The following is a 23,448-nucleotide window of genomic DNA, read 5'->3' on the forward strand; positions in this document are numbered from 1 at the left end:
TGCTGAGGCCACATCTTGAGCCCTGGGTCCCCTCTGGGCCCTCACGCAGGGAATGGAGGGGCGGCAGCGTGGCCAGGGAAGGGAACGGAGCTGGGAAGAGAATGGAGCCCCAGGAGAGGCTGAGGGAGCTAGCTGGTCACAGTCTCGACTCCACAACCTCAGAAGCCTTTCCCACCCTAATTCACTCTGTGAACAAATCACTTCAACCGAGACGTACTTCAAATCTCTACAATTAGAGATTTACACAGGATGCCCGATTACGTCCTAAGGTTAGTTATCCTTTTAAGGCTGAGCTCTAAAGGCACTACGTAATTCAAACCCACATTTCCCCCCCCAATCACTCTTTCACGCCGCCAACGTGGCGCTGCCGAGAGCCCACCCGCGCCGCCGTTTTTATATGGGTGCGGAGCGAACCAAGATGAGTGGGCAAGACGGGGGTGCGACCCCCCCGCGAGGGGCCCTTGGACCCGGCCGTGAGAGACGTGGCATGGCGCGGCGGCAGCGACGCGCAGAATGCTGGGAGTTGAAGTCCGAGGCGGCGCCGGCTGCGGCCTCCTTCCGTGTATCCCTGGGACGGGAAAGGCCGGGAAGAGACGACACGGGACGGGGGGATCGATCTCGGTGAGGGCGCTTTTGGCGGCGGGAGGAGGCGCCGCGTTGTTGACCCGCGGTTCCCAGCGGCGGGGAGGAGCGGCCGGAGGGCTGGGCCGGGCGGTGCCGGGGCCCGGAGCGGCTGCGGGAGGTGCGGGGTTCGCTCCTCGTGTTCTGACCCGGCGCGTCCTTGCGGGGCTGCGGCGGCTCCTGCGCTCCGAGGGCTGCCAGCACTGAGGCTCGCTGTGAGGTGAGGGTCGGGGAGCAGCACTGCGCAGAATTCCCGGTGCGATTTATGCCTGTGATTCCTTGGGTTGCCGGTGCCGTCGTGCTCCTGCTTCAGGCCGGGTTTCCTCCTGCGTGGAGAGTGTGGGTGCCGGCTTGTTCGGAGCCTCGGGGCACCGAATTCCAGCCCTGCAGCGAGGAATGGGGAGTGCTGGTCCTGGTAAAATGCCTGTGGGTTCATCCTCACTTTCTGTTAATGCCGGAGGGAAATGGTGCTTCAGGAGCCTTACTGCTTTCTTGCGGTGTCTCTGGAGGCATAATTTGCTCTTTGTATGATTTATGTGGTTTTATTATCGCATAAAAAAAACCCCCGCATTATTTCTTTTGGGAGAATAGCTCTGAAAGTGCTGGAGCTGTTGCATCACGCCCTGTGATATCCATTCCCTGGAAAAACGATGGGAGCGGGTTGTTGGAATGGGCTGGGTCTGGCTGTTTCTTTGGTGCTGTTGTTTCACGGTGTTACGCAGTTCAAGATGTAGTTCTCCTGCTGCAGCCATCACTGGTGTGTGAGGCTTTGAGAGGGTTTTGTGATACTGAAATATTTGATAGCAAAGGGAGGCGGGGGGGGGGGTGTAGTTTGCTGCAAATCCTGAGGGTTGGCAGTGGCGTAAAAATGTGAAATAATTGACATTCTAATGATTCTGATGAGGTCAGGCAGCCTTTGGGAAAATGGAGCTTGCTGGGTTTATGTGTCTGTGGACTCTGCCAGTGCTAGTGGCAAAGGAAGGCCAGCAGCCCTTGCTGTCATGCCTGGTGTTTCCAGCTGTCCTGGTGTGTGTTAGTTCTCATGCACACTGGTGAAAAGGCTTCTTTGGTGTTGCTTTTTGGGGTTTCTTTTAAGGTAGAAAGGTTATGCAGGTGCTGTGGTTAACATAATTTATGTGATGAATGTGGAATCATAGAATGGTTTGAGTTGGAAGGGGCCTTAAAGATAATTTTGTTCCATCCCCTGCCATGGGCAGGGACACTTTCCACTATCCTAGGGTGCTCCAACCCCTGTCCAACCTGGCCTTGGACACTTCCAGGGATCCAGAGGCAGCCACAGCTTCTCTGGGCACCCTGTGCCAGCGCCTCACCACCCTCACAGTCAAGGATTTCTTCCTATTATCTGACCTAAACCTACTCTCTTTTAGTGTGAATGTTCTTCACTATTTACTGACAGTTCAATACATCAGATTCTGCATTAAGCTATACCGTGAAACATGCAAATTAGGCCATTGCACAGTTATTTCATTTGTGGATTTTCTAGCTTATGTCACATCTTTGAAGTGCCCATGTTAACTTGGAGGAAGCACAACTTAAACAGAGCCCCAAAATAATAAGTGCACAGTACTGTTTACCTGGTGCGATCAGCTTCACTGTGAATTGGGAGGAAAGTTGACTTAGCTTCAGTTTCCTCCTCTAAGGCCTTCAGTCATGAAAAGTTATCTGCCACCTCAGTTTCAAGTCAAGGGATCACCTCACACCCAGGTGCATTGTTCGAGGTATGACCTCAGTAAAGAGCCCAAAGCCTCAGAAATCAGGTATATAGGAGAGTTCTGGGGGGTTGGCCTGATGGGGTTTTCTTTGTGTTGTTTATCCCCTCTCCTGATTAACCTCTCATTAAGACTTTGGACTTAGGAACGAGTCGTTCACACGAGGTGATTAAACTGATGGCCTCTCTGTGCGCTTTCTTTGCACGGAGGAAAGTGATTTCCTTAGTGCTCTCCCTTTCTAAAGTGAGAGGGAAAAAAAACCACGAGGAACTTTTCAGAAGAAAGTTTTAAACGTGCTCAGGGTCCAGTTCTGGTTTGGTTTCATTTTTTGAAGAGTGTTGCCATTTGCTCGGTGTTAGCTGCACCTCATTCTGGAGGTGCAGCTTAGCCACGAGCAGTGCCTGCAGCATGTGAAAACTTAATTAAAAGTTATGCCTAGCGTGATTAAAGTCAAAACGTTTAGTGACATTTCAATTTAGTGTTCTAGCTTAGTGGTTATGTTTCATTTTAGGCTCTATTTAGAGAGCAGTTTCCTGTCTTAGTGTGCTTAAATATATTGTGGTTTCTTTTTGTGGGTTTAATGGGAGGGTTGTTTTTTGTTTTGTTTTGGTTTTTTGTTTGGGATTTTTGTGGGTTTTTTATTAGCAGGAGCACCTACTGAAACAGAAAAAGGGATCAATTAAAGATGACTGAAAATACACCTCATTATAAACTCTGAAGTGTAGCTGATTCTAGATGATGTGTTTTTATCCACATGAAATCTGCTAATCTCCCATTTGTAGGTAATCTTACCATTAGCTGTGAATGTGTGCGTTTTAGAGTAATAACCTGAAGAATGCTTTTGAAGTGTGGTTAAGTCGTTAAGATGATTGCAAAATATTAGCACAAATGTAATTACTTTCTATTAAAATAAAGTGAAAAGATTAATAACTTGCCATTCTAGTCTCTAAATCAAATTATTTACTTCCTGCTTTTAGCACAAGCCCTGTTAAAAATTTCAGTCAGAGTTTGAGTCTGGTTTTCTGTTCAGTATACATAGCCTAAATACCTGGTTTGAGATTTAGGTTAATGGCTGAGATCTTGTTTTAGACTAATGGATGAGGTTCAGCTGGTGAGAATCAGTTCTAGAGACAGACTTTGTGCGTGTACTGTATTTCCTTTGTGTAATATGAGGATTTAGCATCATCCTTACAGTGTCTTCGTTGTACTGAAAAGGGGTTTTTTAAAAGAAAATAATTGGTCAAACAAAATTCATGCTTCTACTTCCTAAAGGGTTTGTTGTAAGGATGACTGATCACTGGAAATACATTTGTTCTGTATTTCTCATCTCCATATCCCTACTTTTTAATTTCCATATAAAAACAAACCAGGATTTCCTTCTAGGAAGACGTGGCATTATCTCATTTGCAATTTCTGGTCGCGAATCACTAGATGGCAGTACTGAAATTGTTTTCACCTCACTTCCATGTGCTTCACTTTCCCCTGTCTCTGGGTTTCTCCTTTGCCCAGTCAGTTCAGTAAACCAAAATGTTCTAGTTTGCAAAAAGGCACGAAAGTCACTTCCTTAAGAAGTCAGGCTGAGTTTCCAGGTGCTCCCTGTTGCAAATTGTGTGTTTGTGGCTTGGATTATGAAGAGTTATTATTATGGCTTTTGGGTTTTTTCTCAAGTCACTGAAAAGACAGTCCTTAAGAAATTGTAGGCTCATCCTACTGGGAAACTTTTTCCCTGCATCTCCCCTGAGGGAAGTTGGGAACCCCCTCTGGAATTTTTGTTGAGGACTGAACACTGCTGATGGATTTCTTGGGTCCTTTTTCCCATGGTTTTCTCCTTCCACCCATTCCTCTCACACTGCTGGGTTTGGGTATCCCAGATACGTTCATAAATACTCCGTAGGATCATTTTAACAATCTGTGGTGCTGGGTTATTTCAACACTGTGAGCTATTAGCCTTAAGTTACCCATTGTGCTTTCTGCTTTCCTTTTGCCTATTCCTGTGCCTGGTCTTTGCCCTTATTTTTTTCTTTAAATTATTTACTTTTTTCATAATGCAGTACCTGCAAACCGCAAGTGGATCATGTTGAAAAACCAGTGTACAGAAAGCTGTTGTTTATGCAGTTCCATATGGGATTTTTAGCATATTTCAGCAGCTGCCATGATTTTTTTGCACATTTGGAATTATTGTTTCTGTCCTTAATCTTTCCTATTGCGAAGTTAATAGCAAAGAACAGCTACAGAGTTATTTGTATTTCTACTAATTCCTGATTTTCCAGATGTCAGGTGGCTTTTTGGGGGGGTTGCCCCTTCTCCCACCCCCCAGCACCACCACTGTAACAAGTTTCTGAAAATTTGAAAAATCCTTGCACAGAGTTTTTGGAAAGTTGCTCCGTGGAACTTTACCAGTAATTCTGCATGGCCACAGAATTTATTTTAAGTAGTAAGCCCCTCTCAGCAGCTTTTAATCATGGCACTGGGTGAAATCAAGCAGCACGTTGGAAGAGCCTCAAAAACATGTTTCTAGGTTTTGGTCAGTGATTACTTTAATTGCACAGTGGAAAATTCTTTCATCCCTTGCAGTGTATAACTGGAAGAATAACTTAAGAAATACCTCTGTGCAGAGGAATGTAAACTCCTGTAGACTTATTAAAAGACAAAAATCATAAATTTCAAGTTTCTGCCCTTAGTAAAGTTTAACGGAAGAGTTCGTATTTCTTTTTTATGGGATGATGAGATGTACTTTGCAAGGACAGTCTGTTCCCCACCGGGCAGCTACTGCCCCTTTCATCCCATCTGAAGAGAAGCCTTTAAGTGAATTAGAGATGCTCAGAACCCAAAATCCATCTGTCACAAGAATTTGTTGAAGAGTGCTGCACATAAAGCCACGTTGACTTGCTTCCCGTGGCTGGGCTGAAGCATTTAATCCTGAATCACTTCATGCAGATCATACTAATTTGTCAGAGGGTCTGTGGCTTCTGCTGTGTAATTTTGATGCTCTCATTTGTTTTAGAAGCTCTTGAGTGCACTTGTCAAGACTGACATTGATGTCCTGCTCTCTGGATTTTTCAGTTTGGTAATAATAGTAATTTTTCCTTCATATTAAGCTGAGGGTTGTATACACCTTTGAAACAACGATGAGAGAATGAGGAATTTTTACTTCTGTTTTTTAAACAGAGGAAAGCCCCTGTGTTTTTATAAGTGGAGCTCCTTTATATATATATGTGAGTATTTTTATTCCACAAATTATCTAAGCCTCTGAATTCTGAAAGGCAATAAGCTGGCAGTCTTCAGTAGCCACTGATGTAATGGATATGGTAGAAAGTGTTTTAAGCCTATATATTTTTTATACATATAATTACTTTCTAAAAAAGTAATTTTATACAAGTCTTTTATACAAGACTTTCATTTCAGTATAAGTTCTTCAAGGAGACTGCTGCCTCAGGTAGTGGTACAGGTAATTTACCAGACTTGTGAAGAAGCAGGACTTCTTGTAAGCTGCTGCTGCACTAAAGCATGGAAAATCTCCTGGTGTTCATGAAAATCTTACTTTTTCTACTTTTCTGAGACCTTTTACATTAATACTGTTAAGTTAATTTTTTTAGAAGTAGTACATCTTAAAGGTTTATTCAAATATATCAAAAGATTCTTCTGGCCTTCAAAATAAAAACCAAAGCCTTCAATTACTTCCACTTCTGTTAACATCACCAGAGAAGGGTGTTGTATGGATTTTACAGGAATTGGCTATACTGGAAAACTTGGTGTCAGTATAATTTTTATCATGCTGGAAGCAACAGGTCATGCATTATTACAGTTCAACAATGCAGCAGAATTGTACCCTGTAGTTGAGTTTTTCTTGCAACGGGGTATGGGGTTTATGATGTGTAATCACTTCTGAATTATTATTCTTCCAAGTGCCACCAGTATATTTTGGAAGCAGTAGCTGGGCAGGCACAGTAAGGCTTTTAGAAAGAGTCTGGGAGTTTGAGGTATTATCACAGCGCTAAAAATAAAGGGAAGATACAGGAGAAGGGGGGACAAACTGGATAATTTTGCACTTGAGATAAGTCAGCGGTTTTCTATTTTTGTTCCCTTGGGTTGGTATTTGAATTACCTGCTCTGTTCAGGAATGTAAATAATTGTGTTGTGGCCTTTGTATTCGAATTTAAAATCTTTCCCCTTATTTCACTTTATATATATATATATATATATATATATATATTTTTTTTTTTTTTTTTTTTTTTTCCCTCGCAGCTTTTTGTAGCTGAAGGAAGATGATGGAAGAGAGTGGGATAGAGACGACTCCGCCTGGCACACCCCCTCCGAGCACAGCAGGGGAGGCTGCTGCTGCTGCTGCTGCCACGCCTGTCACTTTAGGTGCAGAAACCTTCACTCAGTCTTCTGAAGCACTACAAAACCAGTTGCAATCAGCATAATTGCAGTTCTCTTCTCCAGGCTAATTGGAAGGATTTAAATTGTTTCTTAATCATGGAAGTGGGCTCCTTATCTGTGATGCATCTGATTTCGCACAGAGTATTTTTAGCAGGTTTTTTTTTTTTTAATTCTTGGAACTCTTGCAGGAAGTGATGTAGATGCACTTGTAGTTTTTAAGCATGGCAAGGCTAGGGAAATAATACTTTATACTATAGATCACAGTTAGATGAGCGGCATAGAAGGGAGTTAAAACAGATTTACAGGGGATAGTGGTAAACCTGAATAATGACTTGTGTTTTAATACTGATAGAATCCCAGAATCAATCCAGTTTGGGTGGAAAAGGGCTTGAAGACCATTTTGGTCCACCTGTGCCATGGCAGGGACATCTTCCATTATCCCAAGCTGCTCCAAGCTCTGTCCAACCTTGGACACTTCCAGGGATGCAGGGGCAGCCCCAGCTGCTCTGGGCACCCTGTGCCAGGGCCTGCCCACCCTGCCAGGGAACAATTCTTCTTAATAACTGCCCTAAATCTGCCCTCATCCAGTTTAAAGCCATTCCCCCTGTCCTGTCACTCCACCTCTTTGTAAAAAGTCCCTCCAGCTCTCCTGCAGCCCCTTTAGGTACTGGAAAGGTGCTGTAAGGCCTCACTTGTGAGGGGTAATCAGAGTGATTTTTCTGATTTTTTTTACAAGATTCTGAACACCACATTTTTGAATTTTTTGGCAGATGTGGCATTGTTAAATCAGACTTGTGCAGTCTGTTGAAAATGGATTCTGGAGTAGGCTGGCCAGAGATGTTAGCACACATGAAATGTACTCACTGCCTCATTCATACACAAGCAAAGAAACCAGAGCCAGAAGTGCATGAGGTGCTACAGGATGTCATCAATAAACTTAATTGTATAAAAATGGTCTTTAAATAGTACATTTTTGGCAGTGTTTTCTACTTACATAGGGTGTGACCACAAAAGATTTAATGTTTTTTTAATGTGGCAGAGGTTTGCTGGCTGCCAGTGGCAAAGTCTGTTAAAAGAGTTGTTGAAATTAATGTGGACATGAACTTTTTTTAACAAAAAGTCTCAGATTTGCTGAGACTAGTTGATATTTTCAACTACTGCCTAGTTGATATTTTCAAAAAAATATGCACTCATAATTTGCCCCATCCAGGTAAAGGTGACATTTCAACAAGGAGTGACACAGGAAGTACTTTCATAAGAAAGTCATGTTTTTGAGAAACCATTTCCAAAACTGATATTTGGAAATCACTTCCATCATTATTCATTTCTGCAGCCAAAACCAATGGCAGTGTTGCATAAAAACTGTCAGGTCTGTAGACATCAACCTGCAAAGAGAATTTCCCGGCCTGTGTGAACATCTTCCAAACTCTTTTTGTGGGATTTGAACACACTCATTAAAAATAAAATTAAAATTAAAAAATGCAGCACGTTCATCTTGCAAGGGCAATTTGTGGACATCAGGGAAGATGAAAATTTGCCAGCTAAATTCCAAGGAAATGCGTGGTTTATGGGTGGAAGTGGGAAATGAATAGCATGGTACAGCAAGCACAGCCAACAAGGCAATTCCTCCATGTGGATCTCTGTGAGGTGTATTTTTTCAGCCCAGCATCAGAATAATCTGAATGTAGAACCAGACCTTTAAATTCCTGCACCATGAGGTGTTAAACCAAGGTGTAAAAATTGCTGAGGTTTCTTCAGTTGCACTGCTCACCCTAAAAAGTTACTATCAATGATTGTGTTATATAGTATTGTAACCATTATTAATTAACTATATTATTATATTGATAGGATCTTATCAAAACAATTTCCAGTGTAAACAGAAAATGTTTTGTACTCTTTAAGAATTTATTTTTCATTTCTCTTTATCTCATGATTTTTAAATTTCTGTTGTGTATGTTTTGTAATACACATGACATACTGAACAGTGGTACATGTAAATAATAGATAAAGGGATTTCACATGGGGGAATGGATGATCAATTTTTTTTTTTACTGATGTGTGTATATGACCAAGTTTGAAGTCCATGGCATTAGTGTGATTTGCATATCATTTGACTGTGGTGTTTAGGCTGAGGCCAGTGAGATGCTGAAGCTGGTTTAGCATGTTACTGCCAGCAAAAAAGGCAATTTCTGTTTTCCTGACTTAACTTCCTGGCTTAATTTGGTTATAGACAGGAAAATTGGCTTATCCAAGGATCAGCTGAAACGGGGAAGGCAGAGGGATCAGGGAGATGAGTTCCAGAGAAGAGAGAGCTGCCTGAGGTTCAGTCCATTTTCCAGTGCCACACCTCTAAAACAGCTCCCACCCTCCCAGGTATTAGGAGTGTGTGAAGATGAGCACTTCCTGCATCCTCAGTTGATGCAGCAGTCATTCAGGAATAACAGAGCTAGCTAGAAATTTCTGAGGCAGGTTTCAGATGCTGTAAATTCAGTAGTCAAATGTTGACTTGTCTTTTTAAGCTAATGACAAGTAGGGTCACGCAGGAAGAGCTGTGTCCTACAAGACACTGTCACCAAGGATTAAGTGCCGTTGGTGCTGTGTGAAAGCTCAGGCAGAAGTTTCAAATTCACTTTGAATGAAAAAAAAAAAAACCCTGACTGGTTAAAAAATTATTTGTAAAGTGTCTGAACAATACATATATAACCGAACAAAATATATAACTGAATCTCTGAGATCAAGGCTTCTAAAATTCTTTTTTCTCTCTTTTTTTTTTCCCCCCCTTATTTTTGTAGCTTTTTCCAGCCCCCTTGCCACACCAAGCCTGCCATCTTCTCCTGCCTACTCACCCCCCTTGCCAGCTGGAGCGTCCCCAGTTCCTCTTCCCATGATGACCTCGGCCTCTCTTCCACTTGTGCCTTCTGCCACCGCTGCTACAATTGCACCACCCCAGAGCCCCGTCCCACCTCCTGCTGCCCCTGCGGCTTTCAGCACCCCCGTGTCCCAGTTCTCTGCTCCTCCTCCTCTGAGCTCTGCTGCTGGCCCTGGCCTTCCTGCACCTCCCACTGGTCCCCCCATTTCAGGGTTTTCCATGTCTTCCACCTACGATATCACCAGAGGTCACGCTGGCCGAGCACCTCAGAGCCCACTGATGCCTTCATTCTCTGCACCTCCAGTCACAGGTAACTCTTTATTTCTTTGCTGTCCTCTTCGTGGGACAGGCCGAGGATCTCCTTGGTAGCTTATTATTCTTTTGGGTGTACTCACTTAATTAGTTGTACTTAGAAGGGTTAATACTCTTAATTAATGTAGTTCTACTCAGATCAAGGTATAATAGCCTTTAAAATACACTCATGGTCCAGGACAGAGTCCACTTTAAGTTCTGGTGGCGTTCAGGTTCACAGGAAAATCTTTTGTTTGAGAACTTTTATTTTTGTTACCTTGCACACCAAAGGCCAGCTTTTCTTCAGCTCAGAGAACCACCTTCAACCATTATGTTTCCCCAGAATGACAATAAACTCATAATTTTCAGGGTTTTGTTCTGAAAATCTGTCTCTTGACAAGCTGTCTGACACATGACACCAGCTTCTTTCTTCTTTTTTTTTTTTTTTTTTTTTTGTTTCCAGCCACAAAATTGCATTGGGATAGCTAAAAATACATAATAATAAATGCCTTCCATGCAGGCAGTTGCTGTGGTTGCTGAACTGATGTCATTTTCAGCTTGTGGAGTGGAAATTTCTCTCCTCAGCTACAGTTGGGCCAAGCTTTTATTATCACTGGTGATATCTCTTTTAAGTAGTCTGTATTAGGACGATGTTTAAAAAGAGCTATCAATTGTGCAGCATAAAATAAAAATAACTCTTAGTTAAGGCTAGTGTTGGAAAATCTGTTAAAATAAGCTTGAGTAATAGGGCAGAGGGTCTGACTTTATTTTTCTACTGTTTAGTTTCTTTTATTTTTCTTCAAAATATGTAAAGCTTTTGTCCTTTTTCTACTACTATTGATTTCCAGCACTTAGTGTTAGAAAATTTACTTTTCCTATTGTATGAAAACATTCCTGTGCCTTTGTTCAGAGACTAACACTTGCCCCTCTCTTTACTGACAGTTTATTATGAAAATTTGAATACAATAAAAAGAACAGCTTTTAAATTAGTGTCATAAGAGAAAGAATAATTGTTTAACTTTGTACATAATGTGCAAGCAGTCTCAATTTTCTTAGCAGATATGATTGCATTCATTAGATCTGCTAGCCTTTAACAAGCAGAATTGTTCTTGTGCCTCCAAGAACTGAGGTGAATTTGCCTGGAATTGTTTTATTCTTCCTGCTGTTTTCCTGTTAAACAATTGCATGTTGCTTCAATATAACAAATTAAACCCTTGTGTTTTGTATTTCTCTCTTACAGGTGTTTTGGCAGATCCCATTACTCAACAGGCAACTTTCTCTTCATCTTTGTCTCCTGGGGCTGGTTCTGCAATCACTTTTCCTGAGGAGCATGAAGATCCCAGAATATCTACTGCCCAGAATGGAGCACCTGCTGGAGGAATCTGGGGATTTATAAAGGTAGGGGGTTTTTCTGTTGCCTTCATGAGGAATTACCAGTTTGTAGTGACTACAGGAAGACGTGTTGCACTCTTTAAGTGCACGTTACTATAATTTTTTTTCCAGCCTCATGTGCAAGGTGGCTGTTTTTAATAGTGCTGTTTGCTGAAACTATGCTTTTACTTCTTCTCTGTATAGAAGAGAGGGGACTGTACAAATGCAGGTGTTCTAGGTTAGTTTTGATTGCTGTGATACGAACTTGTGACAAAGCCTGTTCCGTATGGATATGTTCTTAAAACAGATGAAATTCTAGAGCCCTTTACGTCCTGAAAGGTGATTTTTACTTCACAAAGACTGCATGCAGAATGTATGTAGAAAAAGATAAGTCTGTTTTACCTTACCAAATGCTTTGCATATCCCATTTATATTCCTAAATTAACTGAGTTCCTAATTAACTGAGTTTGATTCCTGTGAGATGCAAGTCATGCTTGCTCTATAACAATCAAGTTATATTTTGTCTTTTTTCAAGGACAGACAGGCTACATATTTTTTCAATCACAAAGAAGCATCTAAGGTGTTTTGTAAGGTTAGTCTGCTTGAAGGCATGGAATGCACAGTGCAGAACAGATTCTCCTTGTGATGCCGTCTAATCAGACAGAGGAAATAAGCAGCAACATCAGCTAGTAGAATTTCATTAGCCTGTAACCTTTCTGGAGCTGTAAGAGAGATGCTACATTTAAGTGGCATCATGAATATTGTGGCAAGAAGGTCTGAGGGCTGTACATCAACACTGAGCTGTCTTTCAAGAGCAGCGCCACATTCTGTCCCATCTCACACTGAATGTGAAGGAAGAATAAAGAAGATTATTGTCCCAGTGCACTTGAAGAATTTTGCTTTTCAGTCCCTTTTAAGCACGAAAACCTGGCAGAAGTAGTTGTCTGTGACATGGCAGACTGAACCTTCTGTCTCTCCACTGATACAGTCTTAAAGAGGAAGATTGTATGTCTCTCCATCAGTGCACTGAGAGCAGAGTGGTCATGCTGCCCTTTTCAGGGAGAAATGTCTTCTCATGATCATAAAAACACATTTTCCTTCTTCCTTTAAGTAACAATGTTTTCCATTCAGTCCTTATGTTCCTCCTAATATTTGCAGTAGGTGGCAGTGTTCTAGAAGAGAACATTTTACTTGTAAAATAATTGGAAAGCCAATCTCATCCACATTTTAGTGCTGCCATCCAGAAGGTGTCCTGTTTCTGTTTATGGAGCAAGTCTGTATTACTGACTCCAGTAAAAAGATTTTGGTTGAAGTATCAAGCATTCCATGTGCTCTGTGTGTTCAGTAACCACTGCTTGAGAATCTCTTAAGTGAAAGACTGAGGAATCATTAGTTATACTGAAACCATCAAGTTCATGATGTATGTAAGCTCACATCAGAGTATGTGCTTTTTAAAGGTGAGCCAGAATCTGGGACATGTTGTGGTAATTTTTACAGAAATGCATCTGAATTTCCTGTAGAGGAGCTCATGCTGTAGTTGCCCCAGTTTATTTCTGTTGTTGAAGTAATTTGATATACCCTTTTTCCTCTGGTGTTGTTAAGAAATCATACACCTTTCTTTCAGATTTCCTTCAAGCTCAGTAACACTGAAAACTATGACAATCTAAAATTGACAAATTAATGGTCTGGAATCAAATGGGACTGTTTCAGTTTCTTCAGAGATACCTGAAGTATGCAGTCCCATTGCAGTTCCAAGACTGATTTCCACATAATTGTTGCAATAACCTAATGTTTGGGATTGGTATAAAAATACGGATTGTTTCACCCTGTTTGTGCTAAGCAGATGAACACATAAAGGCATCTTCCACAGGTAGAAGCAGTCTCAGTGTTCAGGAACCATCTGTATAATGCCTTCATGTTAGTTAGGCAGCCAGGATGCTACCTGGAGAAGCACTGCCTGGCTTTGCAAGGGCTGTTTCTGCATTAATGAGGAAGGTAATATTTAAACCTGAGGTAGTAACAGAAAAGCCATGCACTGATAGTCATATTCAGTGTTTTTGCTGACTAATGCACAGCAGATACTACAGAGCAGCTTAATATTTTGTTTTTTTAACTATAACATTCTGAATTTCTTGAGGAGAAAAAAAAAAACAACCCAGGAAAATAATATGGAAATGTATTTGCTTAAATTTAGGGTGTAGCTGAGAATCCCATGGTGAAATCTGTTCTCGATAAAACCAAGCATTCAGTGGAGACCATGATCACAACGCTGGATCCTGGCATGGTTCCATATATCAGTAAGTGTTTATGATAAACCATCAAGTATTGCCTGCAAATCCTGGAGAAGCTACTGCAATAGCCATTATTTGTACACTTGAAGTAAAAGCATTTCAGTTACAGATTGAAAATTAACAGGAAAGAAAAGCTTTGTGTTACTCACATTTTTTTGTGTTACTGGAGGACACTGCATGTCACACGTAGCTGACCTGAGAGTAAAATAAGCAAGCAAAAGGCACCAGTTTTCCAGGGTGGTGGTTTGATTGCTTTTGTTTTTTTTGGCATGGCTTTTTTTCTCTTAGGAGCCTGATAAGCAGCTCCCCCTCCTAGGTGTGCCAGTACTGACCTTGTTCTGCCTATGAAAAAAGCTGGTCAGGAAACAGCTAAGACTGAGAAGAAACCATTAAAAATGATTTTTTTATTATTTTGTTTTCCTGAGATTTTTTTTTTTTTTTTCAGCTGAACCTTTTAGGTGACCCAGCTAACTACTGCTGCACTGGTGCAGAGGACAGGGAAAGATGACCTAATTATTGAATAGTAGTTAATTGTTTTACATTTAAGGGAAAATCTCCCAGCAGCTGTCCAGTGAGGAGGGAGTGGGAATAAAACCAGTGAGGCCAGCCAGCAATGCCTTCTAAAGATATTTGAGAAGAGTAGCAGGATGCAGGGCAAAGCTACAGTAAATGTTGATTTATGCACACAATTTGACAAAGTGTATTTAAGGTTTCTATTGCAGTCATCACTGTCCCTTTTTTTAGAAACAGGATCTGTTGGTATCCTGGATAGTTTGACCCAGTGTTTATTGACAGAACAACTTTATCTGGAGGAGGAAGTAACGCTAATAAAACGCTTGGTTTGTAGGATTTAGGTTGAGTAAATTAAGTCAGTAGTTACCTCTAAAGTTCTGGAAGGGGGAGTGTCTGTATATATCTTGGCCACATATGTACTCCATTATTTTTGTAGTTTCAGGTTGTGAAAATGGGGCAGAGGTTTGTAAACTTAGCCTGTACTTCCTTGTAGAAATGTATTCTACAAAAACCATGTCCTCAACAATAGCCCCACTTCTCTCTGCTCTCCCTACTGCAATGCCAAAGGAATTTCGTGTTCCTCATTGCCAAAACCTGAAATTACCAAAGCTTCTGGATGAGGTGGTTGAAATCTTCTTTTTCTTCCCCCCGTCATCTGAATAAATAGTATTTCTGTAATCTCTTTCTTGAAAAGAGCTGAACTGTTTTCATTGGCACTGGGTGAAAATGTTACCTGAGCTGCACTCCTGGAACAGACAATTTCTATCTAGACAGGAAATGGTCACCTTCTAAGCATAAACAACAGTACTTTTACAACAAAAGACATCAGGGAATCTTAAATTAAACATGGAACTGTAATTTCAGTTTATAATGCACAAGGTGCAATGAAATTTCACATTCAGGGTGTCTGAGCTTAACTTGATGTAAGAGTTCTGCCCCTGAATTTACCAGAGTGCATCTAGTTCTTATATTTTAGGTTTCCATTTTACTAGATTTTGTCCAAAATGGTTTCTTTTAGCCCATGTAATATCTTTGTTTCAGTTCTGTAGTATCTCTGATGAAAAAAAAATAGATGCTTTTGATATTTGCTGATCCATAATACAAAAGAACATACTCTGTATTCTGCAACCAGACATGAGGCACAGTTGCCATTCTTAAAACTGTTAGGCAGTAATTTGCTAGTATGCTATGGATCAGTTTTTAACTTCATTAAAAGCTGTTGGACAGTATTTTTGTTCCTGAGCAGTCAGGCGAGGCTAACTCCAGTAAAAGCCTGCGGTCAATTTTAAGCACTTGTTTAATTATGTTAAATTGATTTATATCAAGAAGGAATCAATGAAAAAAAGATACTCTCAATTATTTTTAGTCCAATAATTGCACAGCATTTAAAACAATTGCTCCAAGTTCAGTGATCTGTACCCCTAATTCCATTCAGCAAGGCAATTGATAAATAAAATGATAAAAAAATTACCCTAAACCCCCCAAATAGTAGGTTTTACTATGAGGTTCTAGCCTATCTGGTGATTATTCATAAAAATAAGATGATTCCTGTAACTGAGGTCTGCTGAGAAATACGAGCCAAAAAGTTGATTGTTTTTTTCATTAAATTTTAAGGTTTGGGTTTACCCTTATCAGTGGAGGAACTTTTCTTGAATCAGGATAAATACTGCAAACTCTGTAAGCTTGTGTGGTTGATGCATTTTACTTAGGCACTTTCTCTGATGTCATGTTCCACTTTTGAGGAAAGAATTAGCTGTTCTTGAGAAAGCTTCTCACAGCAGGGATGTGTTTTATGATGTGTTTCTGCACAATAAAAGTGATCCAGCGGGGACAGACAGATGTGAGGTGTGATTGAGTCTTCTGTGATAATTTTAGATTTAATTCATGAATTGTTTTGTTTCATTCTGAAAAAATTTAGTGAAAGCTCAGGCTTCTTTATGGAGATATAACCCTACAGGAAATGTTTAGAACTCTGTACAAGCTTTTTGGTTCCACAGATATTTAAAATCTAAGAAGAGCAATAAAATGACACTGAAGTTCACATTAAAAAGTAATAGGAGCCTTTCTTTTAAATCTTGTGCAATTTGGCAGCTGTTCACTGGATTTTATGACCTGCATCAGTGTTCTTGAACCCATTCATAAGAGTTTGCAGTATTCCTTGATGCTTCACAGGACACCAAAACATCCTTGGAAAAGGATGTCTTTGAGTTATTTTCCTAAAGCTCTGTGAATTGTCATCTTGAATGAGTGGTATGATTTCTTTTTTTTGGGTGCTGAACCAGGTTAGTTCCTGCTGCCTGTCTTTCACCCTTGTATCCCTTAGTTATTCACCTGAATTTCAGTTCCTAACTTAAATGACTTCTCCTTCATGGAAGAATTATTGTCCAGTGCATGAGAAAGAGAAAAAGCAGCTGGAGAAGATGTAGAACTGTGTTTGAACTATGCTGCCGTGGGAAGGAGGAATATTCCATGCGTGGATTTATTTTTTACAGATCACTTTGCAAAATTATTTTGCAGGAACTGGGGGAGAGCTGGACATAGTGGTCACTTCCAATAAAGAGGTGAAAGTTGCAGCAATTCGGGATGCTTTTCAAGAGGTCTTTGGGATGGCTGTTGTGACTGGAGAGGCTGCACAGTCCAACATTGCACCACAGCCTGTGGGCTATGCTGCAGGCTTAAAGGTAAGTTGATACTTAGCAGTAGCAAAGAGAAATTCACGCAAAATTATCTCATTTTCTGTAAAGTGAAGTTCGGTTTCTGGGATAGGTAAACATTTTCTTTGGGGATTTTTTTGGTGTTTTGGTTTTTTATTGTTGTTTGTTTGTTGGGGTGTTTCTGTTTGTTTGGTTTGGTTTTTTGTTTTGTTTTGTTCAGGGTAGAGGGGTTTTTTTTGTTGGTTCATTGGTTTTGTTATTTTGTGGGTTTGGCATTTTTTTGTCTTTTTTTCCTTAATCTGGACCATTCAATCCAAAGCTCTCTCTTTGAAATATTTTCAAGATTTCTTGCAAACACATTTGCAGCAAGTGAAGGGTCCCTATGTCGGTGTATTCGTGTGTTACCAGCAGATCATGTTGGAAATGTTAGAAATGAAAAGTCTCCAAGATTGATTTTTCTCCCCACTGATTCTGTAGATCAAAGACAATTTGGTTAACATTTGATCTTTCTGAACAGATCTGTGTTCTCTTTGAAATATAAGAATTCCCTGAGCAGCCTTGCAAACTGCTATGCCACCCTCGAGGAGGGGTTAGCAAAGGTTGTTTCACCAGTTCTGGCCAATAAGTGAAAATCCTGAGAACAGCTGTTTTCATACTCTATTTACTAAATGTAAGCAAAAATTCATGAAAAAGGAAGCCTTTCCCCCTGCCTGTTGTGTCAGTGCTTGCAGAGTAAAGCCTGTTCTCATAGCAGTGTATTATCTGATGCAATTTTATATTGAGATAAAGCAGAATAATGTGCATGTTCCTTTATTTATCTCCTGCAGTGTATTGTATATATTTCTGTTACAACTTCAGAGTGATTACAGTTTTCAGGGGAATAATTCCTGTGTGTTAGTTGGATATGTAACGCAACAAATGGATTCTTTCCCTTGCTCTTACAAAGCTGGTCCAAAGCTCTTAAAGACTCTAAACCCAAGAAGTTTTTAAGTTGTAGAAATGTCAAAGTAACACAAATATACACTGATGCTTTAAGTGAGAGTTAAAACCATCACAGGTTAAGAATTCTTGTCACAGATTAGGAATTCTTTGCATGCTACCCTGGGTATTTTTCCTGGAATGTAAAAAAAAACCTAAAAAAAAATTTAATTAGATTTATCATAGGTTTTGTTACTGTTTGGGATTCCTGGCCTTCACTAGTTGGGGATGTTGGGTTTTTTCCGTATTGAGTCATTTTGAAAAGCGTGTTCTGGGGTTCTTTTGGGGTTGATCTGCAAGCACAGCACTAAGCTGTGGTTCAGAGTTTTGTCTAACAGCTTGTGTTGCCACTCAGGGAGCCCAGGAGAGGATAGACAGCCTGCGCCGGACAGGAGTCATCCACGAGAAGCAGCCTGCTGTGTCAGTGGAAAACTTCATCGAGGAGCTGCTTCCTGACAAGTGAGAGCCTTGCATTTATCCCAGAAGGGTGGGGACACGTTGGGAATATTCCTTGTAAGGAGCTGGTGGCAGTTTGAGGGAGAAGGAGAATAAAAGAGAAGGAGAATGAGGAAGAGAAAGAGAAGGAGGAGAATGAGAAGGAGAAAGAAGGAGGAGGAGAAAGAGGAGAATGAGAAGGAGAAAGAAGGAGGAGGAGAAAGAGGAGAATGAGAAGGAGAAAGAAGGAGAAGGAGAAAGAAGGAGAAAGAAGGAGGAGGAGAAAGAGGAGAATGAGAAGGAGAAAGAAGGAGGAGGAGAAGGAGAAAGAAGGAGAAGGAAGGAGAAGGAAGGAGAAGGAGAAGGAAGGAGAAGGAGAAGGAAGGAGAAGGAGAAGGAAGGAGAAGGAAGGAGAAGGAGAAGGAAGGAGAAGGAGAAGGAAGGAGAAGGAGAAAGAAGGAGAAGGAGAATGAGAAGGAGAAAGGAGGAGAAAGAGAAGGAGAAAGGAGGAGAATGAGAAGGAGAAAGGAGGAGAAAAGAGAAGGAGGAGATTTGTCTGAAGTATTTTGGCAGGCTTGGTTTTGGTGATGACGTTGAGCTTTTTGTCCAGGCTTCTTGAGACCTTAATATAAAGAAATCCTTGTCAGGCTTTGTAGATTCACAATGTAAAAACACAGTGGAGTGAGCTGAAAAAAATTAAGGAGCTGTAAAATTTGGAATTTGGCTAACAGTTTGTGCATTGGGGTGTGCATCCTCCCTTCTCTCTCTGAAATTGTGTCAGAAGAGATATTGGGAGATATTTCGGCATTTAGAACAATATGATTTTATCAAATAATGTATTTTATGTTTTCCTTTCACTGAGAATGTATTATTGCATCTAACTTGCACTGCACAGACACAAAAATGCTGTTTCAAAATGCATTGCAACTTGATTTTGTAACATGTTGTTTGACAGGCAATTCTTGAATCACCTTTATAATTAAATGCCAAAACATTAGGGAAAATGCTGTTTTTCTTAATGCAAACCTAAATAGTTTTCTTCCACTGTTTACCATGCTTGTACATGCCCAAAGGAGAGGAGTTTCAAGTAATTACCCACACTACTAATAATGTATGTCATAGTTAATCCTCTTTGAAAAGACAATAAAATGTCTAAATCAGACTAGATGGAAATAAATGCAAAACAAAAATTAAAACTTCTTCCTACTCCTATTTACTTTAGAAAATTCCTCATTTATATTGCACTAAAAATGCTAAATGAAAAAACAGAGCAAAAGGAGAGTATCTGTCCAAAAAAAAGAAATAAAAGCCCATCCCATGGATAAAAATGCAAACATTAGAAGACAAGAAAATACCAGCAACTTCATTATTAATAGAATACCTGTGACCAAGGGATTATGTCTGCCCACACACCCACCCTTCCAGCTCACCTTTTATTCTTTGATTGTAAGTTTCACGTAATTTGTATTTCTGTGTATTTTATGCATTCTACATGCATATACGTGCACTATTATGAGGGATGGATGGATGGATGGATGGATGGATGGATGGATGGATGGATGGATGAAAAGTGACATACACAAATTTCACTTGCAAAATACCACAACAGTTTGATGAATTTCATTATTAAATTATTACTGCAGTTGTAATAGGGCTTGTAAAATGTTCATCATTCAACTTCTAGCACATTGGTTTTCACCAGAGTGATCCTCAGTACTCAGAAATAAAACAATTTGCACATCACTGCAGGTGGTTTGACATTGGATGTCTGATTATTGAGGATCCAATTCATGGAATTCACCTGGAAGCATTCACCCAAGCAACACCAGTGCCTTTGCAATATGTTCAGCAGGTGAGAACGTATTTTCAGTTTTTTCCTTTTTCAGTTTTCTTACCAATTAACAGCTGAGACATAAGACTGAAGTTTTAATTTTAGTTATGATGTTAGTTCTTACTGGAAGTTATTAAACTTAAATATTTTCATTTATGATAAGAGGATATTTTTGCATCATGCTTATGAATTATTTATGAATATTTTTGCAAAATATTTTTGCATCATGTTCATGAATTAATCTTTAGACATTTATAGTAAAGCTTTTCTTAGTCAAGAGTCTCATTCTGCAATATCTGTCACTTTGGATATTTGCAATATCTATCACAAGTTTTACTCTCCTATTTAAGCAGAAATACTAACCAAGCAGGCAGCATGCTGTACTCTCTGAAAACTCATTCCTAAAAACAAGATTCCCATTTTCCAGATCAATACTTGGACTTATGTCCCCTGTGAACACACAGAGTTTCCAGCTGAAAGACAAGGCTGATTTCAAATGTGCTATTTTGGCAAAGATGTACAATTCTGAAATCAGAATATTTAAATATTGGAAATACCATGGTTCATTTGAGTGAAAATAACAGAATGAGCTGCAGTAGTGTGCGGTTCTCAAATACCACCAAAAGAAGTTTTTCTGGAGGTGGTTTATTTTTCTTTGGACACAGACTGGGAATTACTCCAGTCATTGCATGTTGTCTGACAGCAGATATGAGTCATTCTTCAGTTAACTCTGGCCTGAAAATTCTTTTAAAATAAATGTTTCCATGAAGAATTTATAACCAGAAAACTGTTTGGGGTTTGATCCTCAGATGTGGTTTTGGGATAGCAAATAGTAACTTTGGGGCTTTTTTCAGTAGCACCAATTCCTGAATACCTGAAATTTGTGTGGTGGCGTTCACAGGGGTCCCAGGACGAGGGAAGAGATGAGAATCTTGTCTCCATGTTTCAGACTGCTGATTTATTATTTTATAATATATATTGTACTAAAAGAAAATGATATATTAAAACTATACTAAAAGAATAGAAGAAGAGACGAAAATCTTGACTCCATGTTTCAGAATGCTGATTTATTATTTCATAGTATATATTGTATTAAAAGAAAATGCTATATTAAAGCTGTACTAAAATAATAGAAGAAAGGATTTCATCAGAAGGCTAGCAAGGAGTAGAAAGGAATGGAATGATAATAAAATCTTGTGACTGAACAGAGACAGCTGGACTGTGATTGGCCATTAATTAAAAACAACCACACGAGACCAATCACAGATGCACCTGTTGCATCCCACGGCAGCAGATAACCATTGTTTACATATCGTTTCTGAGGCCTCTCAGCTTCTCAGGAGAAAAATCCTAGCAAAAGTATTTTTCATAAAATATGTCCGTGACAAATTTGCTTCTCACACCCTTTAATTTTCCACATAGGTCTGTTGACACAAGAACGATTCTTGCAGAATTCGCTTGAATCTGACAACAGACGCAAATCTACCAATCCCAGGCTGTTTCATTAACTGCCTCTCAAACTTTTTTACACGCAGGCCAAGAGCCTGACCCCTCAGGACTACAGCCTGAGGTGGTCGGGGCTGCTGGTGACGGTGGGCGAGGTGCTGGAGAAGAGCGTGCTGAACGCGAGCAGGACGGACTGGCACGCCGTGTTCACGGGCATGTCCCGCCGGCAGATGATCTACAGCGCGGCCAAGGCCCTGGCAGGGATGTACAAACAGCAGCTGCCACCCAGGACCGTGTGACAGCAGGGACGCCCTCACGCCAGGAACGCTGGGTTTGGTTCTAGGGTCAGCGGAAGGAGGCCCTGTGTTCCCGTGCTCAGCTACGCGAGATTTGTGATTTTAACCGTCTCTGCTTCTTCAGAAGTGGAGGCGATGATTTCCAGGAGTGGAAGTGAGCAAGTGCAGTTTTTTGCTAATGTGTGATTTCCAGTATGATTCATCAAACAAACATGTATTTCTGACTGCTACGGGCAGCATTGCAGTTTTTTAACTGGAATGTTCTGTGGTGTGACACCTTAACCAGCCATTTGCTGAGACAGTTAGTTAGTATTCTTTCTAAAGGGGATATTTGTTTAGCTATTTCTATTATATTAGTAATATAAACATGTTGACAGCATAACATGTACGTTATATATGGATTTCAATCCAGAGAGACTACCTTCTGTATTACATGTGGTTTTTGGGGCATGTGTTTAGGGGATACTTACCACCTCCTTGGGTTGGTGTCCATATGTAGTTCTCAGGAGTGATGCCAAGTAGTCTCTACAGCACCTAAGAGTGAGCTGCTGAAGAAGAGCACAAATCCATGCCCTTGTTAGTTGAAGTCGTTGCTAAATAATTCTGAATTTTCATTTTCTATGCTGCATCTTTCTGCTTTTTATGTAACAGTAATCAAATTTGTGGCCAGCTGAAGAACCACAGACAAAATTTCAAGTTGCTTCAGTGGGTTTTAGATCAGGTCTTGCACTCCCCACATGAAATCATCTCAGCAGTTACAGTAACATGATTTACTCCAGTGCTTCCAGACATCATCTGTTATATGTAATTATGTAATCTTTTCTATGTATTTACAGTTGTCAGTAATTTGATTATGGAAAATGGTCATGTGTGTATCACTTGTTTTGCTATTCTGGGTTTTCTAAACACTTTTAAGTCTAAAAGCTTTCATGATGTCATGAGTTCACTGTTTCTCATATAAGTTTTGAGTGGTGTCTGATTTTTTTTTTTTGTGGCTATAAATATCTTCCATCCATGCTCACACAATATTAAATCTTTACTTAGAAATATGGAAGTAATTGTGAAGAAGTATTTTGGTACTACTTTTTTAAGAAACAAAGAATAAACAAATACTTTTTGTTTGCCTTAAAGAAGCAGTTTTTCAGCTTGTAGTGCTCAGCCTTTACCTTTCTTAGATGCTTTCAAAGAACATTTTGTATACAGTATACTGTTAAGCCAGCTCATATTTGTACCCAGTGAAAGCCTGTCTATTTCCAAGTAATATATTTGGCCTTAATTGGCTTACTCTGTAAAGCAGTTGAATAAATGTTTTCCCTAGAGAACTGCATCTATTTTAAAGGCTTGGTTTTTATTCCAGATGATGAGACATCATTATTGAAGTTGTATTTGCATGGTCAGTTTGCAGATTTGTCACATGCTAAACAAGCAAACAAGATCCAGCTCTCAATCTTTAGGTCCTCATTGAGACTTCTTTCCCTGTTAAACCAAAAAGGTGATACAAAGAGTTTTCTTTGTCGTTATGCAGCAAAGGCATCTTTGCACTTACTGTAATTTCAGCTTGAAGTATATAATAAATGGAATGCTGCTGTTTTCCCCCCTGCTTGCAGCATCCATGATGCAAAGGAGGAGGACATAAAGTCATCAGTAGATTTAGGTGCCCTGGCATGGCTTAAAATTAAAACTGAAGAGGAACAGCCCTTTTCTTTCTCCCTTTCCTGTCCCTGGACTTCACTTTTTAA

The 23,448-nt window shown here is 40.2% G+C and overlaps 1 protein-coding gene across 2 annotated transcripts; it reads left to right on the forward strand.

The window, feature by feature from the left end:
* Positions 1-540: 540 nt before the first annotated feature.
* On the forward strand, positions 541-23,036 carry PRRC1 (proline rich coiled-coil 1). 2 transcript variants are annotated; one of them, XM_036403668.2, is made up of 9 exons: positions 541-621; positions 6,597-6,719; positions 9,527-9,913; positions 11,135-11,292; positions 13,460-13,562; positions 16,587-16,750; positions 18,057-18,160; positions 19,886-19,988; positions 21,503-23,036. In XM_036403668.2, exons 2-9 carry the CDS (start codon positions 6,617-6,619, stop codon positions 21,710-21,712), a joined length of 1,332 nt encoding a protein of 443 aa, XP_036259561.1. In that variant the 5' UTR covers positions 541-621; positions 6,597-6,616; the 3' UTR covers positions 21,713-23,036. The 2 variants fall into 2 exon arrangements, with proteins under 2 accessions (XP_036259561.1, XP_036259560.1); XM_036403667.2 differs by lacking the exon at positions 541-621 and adding an exon at positions 708-841.
* Positions 23,037-23,448: the final 412 nt, after the last annotated feature.

The sequence above is a fragment of the Molothrus ater genome, chromosome Z (genome assembly GCF_012460135.2).
Source record: "Molothrus ater isolate BHLD 08-10-18 breed brown headed cowbird chromosome Z, BPBGC_Mater_1.1, whole genome shotgun sequence".
NCBI classification, from domain to species: Eukaryota; Metazoa; Chordata; class Aves; order Passeriformes; family Icteridae; genus Molothrus; species Molothrus ater.

What these genes read in the sequence shown, in the direction of transcription:
- PRRC1 (XM_036403668.2), top strand. Translation starts at nt 6,617, where the DNA reads ATGATGGAAGAGAGTGGGATAGAGACGACTCCGCCTGGCACACCCCCT. An exon ending in GAATCTGGGGATTTATAAAG is followed by an intron (nt 11,293 to 13,459) that starts GTAGGGGGTTTT and finishes GCTTAAATTTAG; the next exon opens with GGTGTAGCTGAGAATCCCAT. An exon ending in CTTTGCAATATGTTCAGCAG is followed by an intron (nt 19,989 to 21,502) that starts GTGAGAACGTAT and finishes TTTTACACGCAG; the next exon opens with GCCAAGAGCCTGACCCCTCA.